Source organism: Aulonocara sp. 'chitande type north' Nkhata Bay, linkage group LG4, assembly GCF_057382095.1.
Source record: "Aulonocara sp. 'chitande type north' Nkhata Bay isolate Kocher_YH1m ecotype deep benthic linkage group LG4, A_spYH_male_GT1.1, whole genome shotgun sequence".
Lineage (NCBI taxonomy): Eukaryota > Metazoa > Chordata > Actinopteri > Cichliformes > Cichlidae > Aulonocara > Aulonocara sp. 'chitande type north' Nkhata Bay.
Window position 1 is genome coordinate 13,874,093 of NC_141347.1, and position 13,344 is coordinate 13,887,436.

Consider the following 13,344-nt stretch of genomic DNA (forward strand, 5'->3'; position numbering starts at 1 on the left):
TGCTCTAAAAGCTGACCTTATACCATTCAACATTAATGGTGCCTTTCAAATGTGCAGATTATTCTGAAATTGCTCCGTAAATTGTGGGCAAGGTCTTTTGCCAGATTGGTTAATATATATCCAATCACGTTACTGACCCGTTGCCAGTTAACCTGAATTTTCCTTCAGCTGTTTCAGTAGTTTCCCTTATCAGTTTAAATATTTAACATTTTCCATGTTTTATTGTGAATAAAATATGGGTTTATGAGACTTGCAAATCACTGCATTCCAGTTTTATTTCCTTTAAACAGCATTTTGTCTTTTTTGGAATCGGGGTTGTAGAAACTACACAGTCAGCTTGCAGACACTTAAAAAAAACAACAACAACACTCAAATGAGCTTTATTTTTGCAACACAATTTCATCAACAACTGTCTAACCTGAAAATACATTTCAATTTATTTAATGCATTTTAATGTGGTATGTTACAGTCTTGTTTCTGCTTGTCAATAGATATTTTAATATCACAATTTGACAATATTTGTGAATATATAACAAATATTTGGTGTGAAACAAGAGAACAGCAAAGGTGAAAATTAAATAGAGAAGCCACAATAGCTGCAAGTGCCAAGTCCACACTGATCCTGGTTTACAGCTGTCATCTGTGGAGCGTGAGGCCTTTTCTCATTCACCCATATACAAAGAAGGTGAAGTTAAAGGTGTCAGTGCTGTCTGGTAGTTATTTGAACATATACAAAAGGCTTCAACAATTTCACACCTTCAGAGCTTTTTCTATTTCATAAGACATATTCAAGTTATGTCCGAAGTCCAGGGAAAAAAGGGGTTTTCTCAAGTGCTCCTCTTTTTTACTTTTGTGTTTGTGTGTGCTGGTTTCCAAAGGCCATGAATGATCAGTCTATGCGCACGTGTCCACAGTCCTCAGCTCTGAGACCGGACTCTCTGCAGTGTTGATTGGAGATTGTTTTTAGCATTTCCACATGACTCCAAGGTCTTGTTATTCCTAAGAATGACACGTGCAGATTGTACAATTATTTATCCTGTATTACAATTTTTTCATTAAAAGATCTGGAGATTTTCTAGGATCCCATGAAACACCCCAAAATCAACAATAATTATTTAATTATTAATTTTTTTATAAGTAAACTGCACCAAAATATTGCATTATATAAATAGTTTAATCAAGAATATAATGAATCCTCTCCAACACAAAAGTGAGATAAAACCAGGGCGAATTAATCACCATCTGTTTACGCACCTGGTGCAGAAGCATTTATGTGCTACGTTACTAAGGATAGGAAATAATGGCGTTTTGTACCTGGAAGCTGCCTTTTGATTGGCTCATTCTGTCACGTCCTTACCGGGACATGAAGGCCTCCAGCACAGCCACGCTCTCTTTGGGGAAGTAGTCCTGTCGAACGACATGCTCCAAAGCTTGGAGGTGGCCGGGGACCACAATCACAGGTTTCACCTTATCCTCGCTCTGAAGGTAGAGGACCAAAAACATTAGGGGGGGGGGGAGCAAACCAAAGACACATTTTGCAGAGTGTTTCATACCTTAATAAGTCCAAGCAGCACTAACAAAGATGATACAAAGCTGTAGCTTTGGAAGGAAGAGGAGGTGAAAGCTTTCCTCAGGAGCCCATCTGCAAGAGGAAAACCATCTTTACAAACAGAATTTTCAACACTGGAATAACACATCACTGACAACAAGTTTAGTTTCTCCAACTCCAAGCACTACAAAACACACATTTATGCAAAGCAAAATAAGATTATTTATTTTTTTAAAGCACAACTTTCCATCCACCAATTTGTTTGTTGATGGGAAAAATTACAATAATATGAAAAAAAAAGTGCAACGTGTGGGGAACGTATACATATATATATCGTTATATCTTAAGGTTAGCGTGGCTCTCTTGGATGGAAACAACTACCAGCATCTGAAGCTAATGATTTTATACAGCTTCATAAATCCATACACACCATGCTAGTGTAAAAACAATGAAAATAAATAAATAACATACATTTAAAAAACAAAAAAACAAAAAACAAAACAAAAACAAAAAAAACTCTGGCACATACTGTATACAACAACAGAAACAAATGCCAGTTTTACATGTGGCTTTTGTTCTAAATAAACCTTTAAGTGGATCTATTATTATAAAGCTCCACTTAAAATTTTTGACTCCGTATGAACTCGACGAGACCGGTGAGGACAGAAGCCCCGCCCACCTTCCGCACAAACCCTTTGTTTGCAAGTGGCAGCCAAACGTGACAGCTGGCTCTAACTGTGATGAGCCAAAACCACTTTTTCCAGAGTAGACTGAGCTTTCTAATGACTTAGATGAAGTAAATTGTAGGATTATTTAAATAAAATTAAATAAAAATAATTTAAGAGCATTTTAAGCTTCAGCAATAGCTGAAAATGAGAAAACTATACTAATACTCAAAGTAATGTGTGAAAAAAAGAAAAAGAAAGAAAGAATCAAACAGCTTAGCACAAAATAACTAAAATACACAAATGTCACACAAGTCTGGCATTTGCAAGATGACTCAACTCCACAAAGTGTCTTACCAATACTGTCCAACACTGCATTCTTCACTTCAGTATTGTCCTCCTTGTACACAGATGCAATCTTGAGGAAGGCTTCAGCTGTTTTTGTAGCGTCTGAAACATCCACCTGGGCCCAGAAGAAGAAATGTTTACACACTAAAGAACTGCTGGATCTTTGCATAGGATTACAAGTGTGTTTTAATGTCACTGGAGATTTCTTTGCTACCTGCTGCTCAATAAGCAATGCTCTCGTGGGGCCCAGTTTAAGCAGTTTGTCAGGGGAGGGAAAGCTGAGGAAGGAGGAGACTTCTGGGGGTCGAGGTGTTGACTGTGGGGTGGAAAACTGTAAGAACAAGGCAAAAGGAAAAAGTCAAAACACAAATGTGTGCATATGATCACAGCTAGTGTGGATTTTAGACTTCCTGTCACCTATTCAGTACAGAATGAGGCTTCTGTTAGACATAATAGTGACGTCCCTCAATACTTTAACATGTTAGTCATCATTTGGATTCAATAAGGCCCATATCTTACATATATCCTACTTAGAACTAGTGTATATTTTTTTCCTTATAGAGATTTAATGGTTAGAATTTAAAAAATTATAATTACAGACACATTTGATGCCATTTTACTCATTTAACTTGAGCCAACTTGTGTTAAAACTATTGCAATGAACAGACATGTCTTACCTTATTGCCAGTGCTTTCCTCTTCCTCCTCTTCTTCCTCTTCTTCCTCTACTTCCTCCTCGTCCACATCGTCCTCGTCATCATCTTCTTCCTCATCGTCGTCTTCGTCCTCCTCGTCATCATCATCTGGCTCGCCCTCATCATCACTGAAGAAGTTTTTTTTTTTTAAAGCACAGCTCTGTAGTGAGGACTTTGCAAAAAGACTTCATGACCTAAAGCTGCGTCCACAGTAGATGCGATTTGCGCGTTTCACATCACTTGATAAACTGATATTTGACATCTGACATGTGATGTATTTACTACCGTGTCATTCAATGGTATCCTGAGTTGGCAGCCGTTTGAATCACTCACCTGGGATTTGAGAAAAGTTTATCTCGGGTACTGTCCACGTCATGCTGGTTAGTATTTGAGTAGAGTATTTAAGAGAAGCCTGGCAGGAGGATCTCAGTATAAAGATTATAGACAGCAGATGTCAGAAGGCTCAAGAGCATCTACGGACCTTGTCAGCATGTGCCAGATAAAGGCCTATTACAATTCAAGGTTCTACACAGGCTACATTTATCAAAACGCAAACTGGCTTTCTTCCTAAAACGATTCATCCTGCGATCGAAGCGAACAAATACCGGCTTCTCTAGCTCAAAAATCCTGAACCTGTCCACACATCCGAGGATTTTGCACTAAGACATTTCAGGCCTTGTCAGAAGTTTTGCTAAAGCAAATTGCTCGGGGCCCAAACCAGACATTATTTTGGGTGAAAGCAGCAACCCTAGAATTGTCAAATAATCAATACATGTTAATCGGATTTGCGCTGTTATTGACGAAAACTTATTCTGTTGAACTGGAAGCAAACGAAGCCACCGAGGTGGGACTTATTCCATGTCATTGGGCAACTCTTTGACTACTTTAACAAATCCAAGGCATGAAAGATGTATCTATAATATTTTGTCTTTGAGATACTTTTTTAAGTTGCTGTAAGTTCATATGAAGAACCTCAAAAAGAGAGTTGTGGGGGGGGGGGGAGGCTCTGAATGTCACTTTCTGCTATGAATCACAACCACTGTGGATGCAGCTCAAGCAAACAGGAGTCAGACTAAGCTGTGATTTACCTGAGTGATCCAAGTAGCTCGCTCATGTTCATGGCTTCCATGGCGACTTTCAAGGCTCTGCAACCATCCTCTCCGATGCAGTTACCTGAAAACCAGAGATCCTTTCACACAAGCCATGAAGCCAAATGCAGCTAAAACAACATTCCTCCATAATGTCTCAAATACAAACAAACAACAGAAGCATCATGACTGACACCGACTGCATTCTTTGTACCATTTAGGTCCAGTTTCTCCAGTTGGTCCTTGTCTTTTACTGCCTGTGCTACGACCAGAGCAGCATCCTCAGTAATCTCACCGTACGACAAATTGAGCTCCTGTGGAACATAAAAACTATTTATTCAGAAAGGTGTCCCACGTACATACATATGCTTTTATTTTAACTTCTGTAACGTCACTGTAGACTTCCACTATGTAAAACAAAAGGCGTTGGATAGGAGCAGCTGTAAAGTAAAGTTTTCCTTCACACGCGAGCTCCTAGATAGGTTTCTACTGCAGGTCTATTCTTTGTTGCAAATGTGAGAGAAAAGCTTTCATGGTGACAACTGAGCGTGAATTAAACGATAAGCGTCGAAGCAAACTTTTACATTAAAGATTTTTTTATAATCAAGTTAATCGATGAATCGTTACAACTCTAATACCATCATTAACCCTGTGCCCTGTTGTCAGGATGATAGGGGGAAAAAAAAATTAAATATTGTCCAAGCCTACTGCCAACAACAACTTGCAACAAAGAGCTGGCAGTAGAGGGTTGCCCTCACTTACCTTGAGGATCGGCAGCCCCTCTGACACGCTCACTGCAATCGCTTTGGCTCCTTCCGGTCGTACCAAACAGTCTCCAAAGTTTATCACCTGGATGCTCCGCAAGTGTTTCAAGGCCTGTGAAGACACAGACAGTATCTGCTGTATCAGGCTGAAAATAACCAGTACAAATGATGGTGATGCATATTTTCACTATATTCAAATCATTCTGTCCTATTTTGCAGGCACTGTACAAATGTATCTTGTGAAGGCATAACTTTAAAGAGTTATATAAACAATACAGATCTTTCCTCTGTGCCTTTTAAACCAATCACTCTTTTGTGCAGGTGTCAGTGAAGCAGATTTCCATGCCTTTTTCAAGACTATCCAAGATTCTTTTTCCAGGCCTGGGAAATGAACGTTTTCAAATACTTTTCAGGTATTTCATGAGTGCACAAACTCTGTTTAAAAAAAAAACAACTCACTGTCTAGATATGCAACTACTAATCCCTTACATATGTATACCTGAGCCATGGCCATAGCCCCCTTCTCAGTGAACGTGTTGTCATTCAGATTGAGGATTCGAAGTCCTGGATTGTGTTGCATGGCTTCGGCCAGGGCGGTCACACCTGCGTGGTTGATGCCATTTTGGGGCATGTGAACCTCCTCCATGCTGCCCATAAGCTGGAAAGACAAACTTTAATCGTACACGTTCGCTGCTTACACATAAAAGATAAAACTGTAAAGATCTACTTTGAATGTGTCTGACAGCATAAACTGGCTGATAATTATTTATACGAAGTGGTCCAAGAATAAAACGTGTCAATCATTAAGAGACGTATGAGAAACAGTCGTTCTGATGAATCAAAATGAAGCCTGTCGATGAAAATCAGTCTTACCTTAAAAGCCTGAGCGAGGGCAGTGGCTCCGTCATTCTCCAGTCGGTTTCTTCCAGCAACAAACACCTTCAGGCTGAGGGGCGATCGCGCAGCGCTGGATTTTTTATGGTTGTAGATCAATGATGCAGCTAAAATCTGAGGAGTACAAAACAAGTACAGTCATAATGATCTAGGATGCATCTGTCCACTTGTCTGGTTTTCATCTTTGATGCTTTATTCTTGACAATGACGACCTTATCCAAGAACACGTGTCATCTCCACACTTACCTTGCCACCTCCGATGCCCATGCCACAGTTGTTGAGCCGTAGCTCCTGCAGTGTGTAGCAGGTGGAACTCTTTAGCAGATTCTCAATGCCCCTTACTCCATCGGGTCCAAAAGCATTGTCGCTGAGGTCTAAAACTGTGAGCCTGGCACCCGCCAGCATCAGAGCATCACCCAGTGAATTCTACAAAACAAAAATAGGAAAATAGGAAGTGAATCAAAACTAACCGCTTGGGAGTCAAAATTGATGTGTTATTGATAATCATGTAGTACCAGGGAAGGTGGGATCTCAGAGCGCAGGCGACCTGTAAACATGTCACTCCAGTAACAACGCTGAGGAGGAAGGAAGCAAGGAGACAAGAGCAGTGTCAGTGGAAGCCACAAGATGATTGACTGACTGATTGTATTCCATTACAGGGCAGTTAATCATATAAATTATTATTAGATTCACCCATGCTTGTTGCAGGTATCAGTGTGACAGAGAGCAGAAGGCTGTTTTCAGCCATATTTAAACATTGTGTCGGACTAAGTTATCAGTTCATCTGCATATGAAACTTCTTATTTTAAGTGTGCACCCAACCTATTGCCCTAAGGCAGCTGCAGGATGCCAACCCCCCTTCACCCAAGCCATGAATTGGATAAACGTTTGGATTTCTCATTCCAGATTTTCATACTTCAAACATTTGCTATGATAAAGCACCTTTCATCATATGCCTTTGGAATATTAATATAGGGCTGGGCCATATTATACCGTTCACGGTAATACCGGTATAATGTTAGGCAACGATAGGAAAATGAAATATCGAGATAGAATATGAATAGAACGCGCATGCGCAGTGCCTTTGTTTTCATACGCACATGGCCGATTGTTGAGTGAAACAGATGAACCAGAATTGGTTTGTACAAATGGTGCAACTTCAGTGATGTGGAACTGGTTTGGTGTTTGTCTGTCAGATACACAACAAAGCACATTTTTTTGCAGAACATGCAAGCGGCCGTTCTAAGATGCTCTTAAATCTGGGAGTAATCTGGGTCCTAAACTCCGTATTCTTCAGGTCAAACAACACTGCAGCATCACTTAGAGTTAAAAACTGTCTAAATTCTTTCATCTTTAATAAAACGATCAGCATTGCTGCTTTACCAGGTGTAACTATGAAGTTTAACTTCCAGGCATCCATGAAAACAAAATTTATTACATTTAACAGAGTTAGAAGTTAGCAGGAAGCTAGCGGAAGTTAGCTCGCTAGTTTCGCTAGTTACCTAAGCATGATATTGCATGTTCTGACTGAGAGATTTCTGAAAAAAATCAAACGTACAGCTCTGCTATCACTTCCAACATAAATGAAGACAGGAAACTAAACAGCAGTGACGTTTGTAGGGTACTGAAGTTGGGCTAGCTGGTATATAATGATGTGCTACGTGATCGCTAGCGACACAGCTATGTTAGCATAACATAAACAGTGAAGCTGGAGGACGAACGCTAACACTTTTCCACTTATAAAAGTTAACGTGAAGGTTCTTCATGGTTAGAGACAAATGCAATCGCATGGCAGGATGCTGTAAAAGGACCAATCTTCAGTCAGGAGAACAACTGAGATAATCCATCCACAATACGAGGTTAGTCATTAATATACTGCAACAACATGGGAATAGAGCAGCTGCCAGAGAATTCAACATTAATGAATCAATGGTACAGAAGTGGAGGAAGCAAGAAGAATGAGTTTAATAAAGTTTGATTTATCTGACTGCTTTGTTTCGCTTAATGTGCCTTATAATCCCGTGCACCTTATGGTCCGAAAAATACGTACTGCACACTGCAGTTTAATGTTGCAAAGCACCTCTTTTTAACTTCAGTGGATATTATACATGGTTATGCTCAGGATATGTCAGCCCATTTCCACTGGAAATGCCTTTTGGTTAAACTTTCAGCAAGGAATTTGCATTTGCACTGTTACATTTTTATAAAGCTTTAATGTACATAAAAACCAGCTTCTTGTTTAAGTGAAAATAAATGGAAGGTTGTCTTTTTGCGCTAGTAATGTTGTGGAGTTGTATTTTGTCTCGCATCAATTATATCGTCAGTTATATCGTTATCGCAAATTTTCAAATATATATCGTGATAAATATTTTTGGCCATATCGCCCTGCTCTATATTAATATTAATTGTATTTTTATTAGTTCGTATTTATTGTGGAGAAATATAAAACTGCTGAAATGTTAGAGATGATGAACAGAGAAAAACGTCTCACCATCAATGCACTCTTTGTCTCCAGGGCCTTAGCGATGGCCTGTGCTGCCTCCACACCTACAGTGTTTCCCTCCAATCTCAGAGCTTGTAAACCCTCAAAGTCCTGGATCTCCTTCACCATCTCCTCAACTGCAGAGATTCAAATGATCATATTAAAACAGGTAACACATAAGAAAAATCATTAAAGCCAAGCCTTTGGATTATTTTAGTGATTAAGTGACACTCACCTGACTGAGCATCATCCAGCTTTCTTCCCTGTCCTTTGTAACTGAGCTCTCCATCCTCCACTCCAGTTTTGGCCAGAGAGTCAGCCAACTGCGCAACGTCGTCTGTCGCCATCCTGGCACCTGAGGACCAAATGCATCACTTTTTAAACTTCATGATAAACTCCGCTGTCTGACTCCTCTGCCCAATACCAGATGCTAACAGAACCAAAACAAAAGCACCCAAAAGAAGTCATTCAAACTCTAAATTATTCAGCTGGGTGTGAACAATCTGGTTTAAAGAGCGCGGGTTTTTTCTGGAAAACCTACCCTTACTGCTAGCCTTACTGCGACACAAAAACAGCTGAAAGCGCTTGTTCCACTGAGGGAATAATGCACCTCAAACACTGATTTTAAGTCTGGAAAACCACCGGAGCTCCCATGTCTACACTGTGTAACCAGTAATCTCTACAGTCTCCTACATAACGTCTGCACTCTGTGTGCTCGTCTAATACCCGGAGACAGCCGACAGCTTTGACGTAACGGTCACTGAGACAGAGTTGTTTTGGGGTGGATTTCCTCTTACAAGCAACCGGCGCCTAGCATGGGCTAACGTTGCTACCGTTATGCTAATATACCTGCATGAACTGTAACAGGCTCGTGTCCGTGGAGCCTTTACGATCGTTTCTGGAATTTATAATCCATCTTTATGCCATAATTACATATTTTCTTATGCGAATATGAACAGAAAAGATTCACGTGCTAGCAAAGGTCCATTCAACGTGGTTACAGCTCGGTCAGTCATCTGTTAGCAAACCTTTCAAGTTGGCCAGCGCCGAGGTTAGCCCCAGCCCTCGGGTTGAATTAGTTATTTTACACACCCTAAATCGCGTTTTAGCTAAACATGAGTCTACTCTTTATATAAATGAATGCTGTCATTACCACAACACTGCTGTGCCGCTTGAATACAGTCCGGCGGGTCGCTCCCTCGCTATTGCGCCTCTTCTTCTTCTTCTTCGTGAGTTTTATCAGCGAAAATGGTGCATTACCGCCACCAACTGGTAAGGAAGGACCTTAACAAAAATATTAGTCTGTCTTCAAAAATTAAAAAGCAGCCTCATAACCTTTATATCTTGAAGTTTGTTTGTTTTTTAATTTGTTTATTTATTTTCTTTGCCTTTAATGAATAGCTTTTGTTCTTATACTGAAGTTTTAGATTACTTGTCTAAAACAAGCCAGCATCAGAACTTCAGCCAAACTACAAAAATAAAATACGAAGGTCAGCCAGGAAGTGAATCAGAAACAAAAGCAACAAATCCTGAGATGTTAATAACCCATTAATCTTCGAAAATATTCTGCCATGCCAATTTGTTATGTTTTATTTCTCATGGAAAATACAAACTAGTTGCAACATTACAGAGATCCTCTTTTATTCTTGTTCTTCTTTTGGCTGTTCCCTTTAGAGTTCACCATCCGCTTCACATCAACTCTCTGCATGTCCTCTTTCACTGCATCGATGTATCTTCTCTGTAGTCTTCTTATTATCCTCTTAACTGGCAGCTCCATCTTTAACATCCTTTATTCCATATATTCAATATCGCTTCTTCCCTTGTTATCAGTGCCACCGTCTCCAAACTAAACATCATAGCAGGTCTCACTACCATCTGAATGGTGATTTTGCATATCTTTATGATCACCAGAAACTTTAAACTCGGAGTTATGAACACTTATGCCTGCATGTGATTGTGTGTGTCCTCAGTCATGAGGTCAAACTGCACGTTTTCTCCTCTGAGGGCTGCCTTTGTAATTTCAGACACTTGTAGGTGCCATACAGCAGTGTGATGGTGGGCCTCTTTCTGATATATTCCAGATGTGTATGGGGGTGAAGACGAGTCAACAAATGGCATAGCGGGTAGGTCTTTGGCATTATGCCAAAGACCTACCCGCTATGCCTGCTGGCATATTTATGCAGGCTTTGTCAAACTGCTTTTATTCTTGTGGATGTCAGAGCTGGTAGGCCCTAGCTCGTTAAGTTAAATATGTCCAGAGCCTGTGATGCGCTAAAGGGCGGCAGTTTTATTTCAATAGAGATCAGAGGTCATCTCCTTCTATTTGTCACACTTACAGGATATGATCATGTGATTCATCATCTCTTGACTGTGCTGATCTGCTCTGCTAAACGCAAAATTTCCTTCTGTGTGCTGTGACTGTGCGGACTCAGGAAATATTATGGTACCCATAGTTGTGTGATTTTAGTTCAATTTTTGTCTTAGTGCTTAAAAGGTTTAAAATACCTTACAAATATAAGATGAACCGTTAGTTAATCATCAGTTTATCACAGTATTATATAGGTATCCTTGTTGTCCTTGCTGTTTTTAGTCTGAAGCATGCCTTCTCACCAACACTACAGCACTTTACCAGCTTCTGATTGGCTGATTCAATCATTTCTTCCCCTCCAAAATGGTGCTGTTTCATCTATCTAACATTTTTTTCATCACCACCTCATGCATCCATGTAGTTTGACCGCATAACAGAAATTAAACCATTTATAACGATTTTGTAAAGTGAAATGTAGTACATTCAGATTAAACTAAGAACCATTTTTTATGCTCAAACTTGATCATCTCCTTTACAAACAGGTTTGACAGGTTTCCAGTGCAGCAGGCAAAGTGGGGCGCAACAACCTTGCTTTTGGTTGTTAAAATATTATCATATTACCAAAATAAAACCCCTCTGAATTTTATTTTGTATAGTTATGCCTGTAAAGAAATTATGTATCATGGTTTGTATTTTTTATTGTATGCAAATACCATGTGAGTTAGAGTAAATCAAACAATATCAGCTTTATTTATACATCAGCTTAATGCCAGTTCATATCATTATTTCTAAATATTATTGAAGTGTTTCATACACTAAATTAAAAAATGTAGGGGGAAATACAGCAAAGATTGCGATGTGAGTAAAAAAAGGAAAAGAGGGGTCTAGTAAACTGGGAATAAATGTGAATGTTTTGTATAATACAGTAATTCAGTTTATTTAAGATAGCTTTTTAAAAGACGTGACAGTGCTTATACATTTGTATCTGTTCTCTAATTTCTAAAAATGTCAAATTTGAATTGATAACTCCATCATTTTAAGTCCAGTTTACATATACTGTGCCACACCTCAGGCTTTTCTTCCTATTTCCCTCCCTTAAGAATGGCTTCTTGACAGCCTTTTCACACTGAAACCATTTCTGATGACGCTTCAGTGAACAGTAAATGAATCAGCTGAAGGTTCAGGTATCAGGTCTTTGCTAGATTTCGCCTAATTTTTAAGCACGTAACCTTCAGAATGAAATATCTATTATTTATCTATCTTCATTTAAGCCTGCTGCTTCTTCTTTTGTGCTCCACTTCTCCTGTCTTATCAGATGTTTTAAGGACACACTGGACATCATGCTGAGATAATCACCTTGGTAATGGATAAATACAATTTTATATAGAATAGAATAGAATAGAATTCAACTTTATTGTCATTGCACATGCACAGGTACAGGGCAACGAAATGCAGTTTGCATCCATCCAGAAGTGCTTTAGTGATATAGATATATTACAATATATATTAGCAATAATATAGATATGTAAGTATATTACAGAAATGGGTCTATTATGGTATGTTATAATGTACACGGTATGAAGTATGTTGTGAATATTCTATAACTATAAGTATGTACAGGCTGTAGTGAGTACAAGCTATGTACAGGCTATGAACAGGATATAAATATGAAAAACTATACAGAATATGAAATAAATAACTTTACAGAATCCGAGATATACAGCTATACAGAAATGGGAACTATGCAAGTTGTAAACAGTTGTAGGATTAAAGATTATCGAATGTACAGAATGATTATTTACACAGAGCTATACAGTAGTGCAGTTAAGATAAGTGAGGGTGTAGATAGTTTCTACAGAGGCTATATAAAGTGCTAGTGGTTGTGAGTGGTGGTTCAGTCCATGTTATTATTGTGTGTTTGAGGGTACAGTTGTCCATTGTGTGTGTGTGTATGTTCAGTCCATGTGTTAATGTGGGTCAGATGTCAGGAGGCAGAGTTCAGGAGTCTGACAGCTGTGGGGAAGAAGCTGTTCCGGTACCTGGTGGTCTTAGTCCAGAGGCTCCTGTGGCGCCTCCCAGAGGGCAGGAGGGTGAAGAGTCCATGTGATGGGTGACTGGGGTCTTTGATGATTTTCCCAGCCCTTTTCAGACACCGCTTCCTGTAGATGTGTTTTATGGCAGGAAGTGGTGCTCCGGCGAAGCGCTGGGCAGTTTTCACGACCCTCTGCAACGCCTTCCGGTCCGAGGCAGAGCAGTTCCCGTACCAGACTGTTATACAGTTGGTCAGGATGCTCTCGATGGTGCAACGATAGAAGTTCACCAGGATGTCTGAGGACAGGTGGTTCTTCCTCAGAGTCCTCAAGAAGAAGAGGCGCTGGTGAGCCTTCTTGACCAGCTTGGAGCAGTTGGTCGTCCAGGTGAGATCCTCGGAGATGTGGACTCCCAGGAACTTGAAGCTGCTCACACGCTCCACAGCCGTCCCCTTAATGTGGATGGGTGGATGTGGGTCAGCATTCCTCCTGTAGTCCACGATGAGCTCCTTGGTCTTCTCG

General features: G+C 39.8%; 1 protein-coding gene across 6 annotated transcripts; it reads right to left on the minus strand.

Annotated features, from left to right (window-relative positions):
- Positions 1-364: 364 nt before the first annotated feature.
- On the minus strand, positions 365-9,766 carry LOC147332173 (ran GTPase-activating protein 1-like). 6 transcript variants are annotated; one of them, XM_086288609.1, is made up of 16 exons: positions 9,638-9,766; positions 8,720-8,839; positions 8,494-8,621; positions 6,518-6,577; positions 6,249-6,428; positions 5,982-6,116; positions 5,608-5,766; positions 5,107-5,220; positions 4,559-4,658; positions 4,345-4,429; positions 3,240-3,384; positions 2,777-2,893; positions 2,572-2,677; positions 1,554-1,642; positions 1,358-1,479; positions 365-999 (listed from the first exon to the last, which is right to left on the minus strand). In XM_086288609.1, exons 2-16 carry the CDS (start codon positions 8,829-8,831, stop codon positions 918-920), a joined length of 1,734 nt encoding a protein of 577 aa, XP_086144735.1. In that variant the 5' UTR covers positions 8,832-8,839; positions 9,638-9,766; the 3' UTR covers positions 365-917. The 6 variants fall into 6 exon arrangements, with proteins under 6 accessions (XP_086144735.1, XP_086144740.1, XP_086144738.1 ...); XM_086288614.1 differs by having other exon boundaries at positions 1,315-1,479; XM_086288612.1 differs by lacking the exon at positions 9,638-9,766 and adding an exon at positions 9,513-9,531.
- Positions 9,767-13,344: the final 3,578 nt, after the last annotated feature.

What these genes read in the sequence shown, in the direction of transcription:
- LOC147332173 (XM_086288609.1), bottom strand. Translation starts at nt 8,831, where the DNA reads ATGGCGACAGACGACGTTGCGCAGTTGGCTGACTCTCTGGCCAAAACT. An exon ending in GCTGGATGATGCTCAGTCAG is followed by an intron (nt 8,622 to 8,719) that starts GTGAGTGTCACT and finishes GAATCTCTGCAG; the next exon opens with TTGAGGAGATGGTGAAGGAG. An exon ending in CTGAGATCCCACCTTCCCTG is followed by an intron (nt 6,429 to 6,517) that starts GTACTACATGAT and finishes TTTGTTTTGTAG; the next exon opens with AATTCACTGGGTGATGCTCT.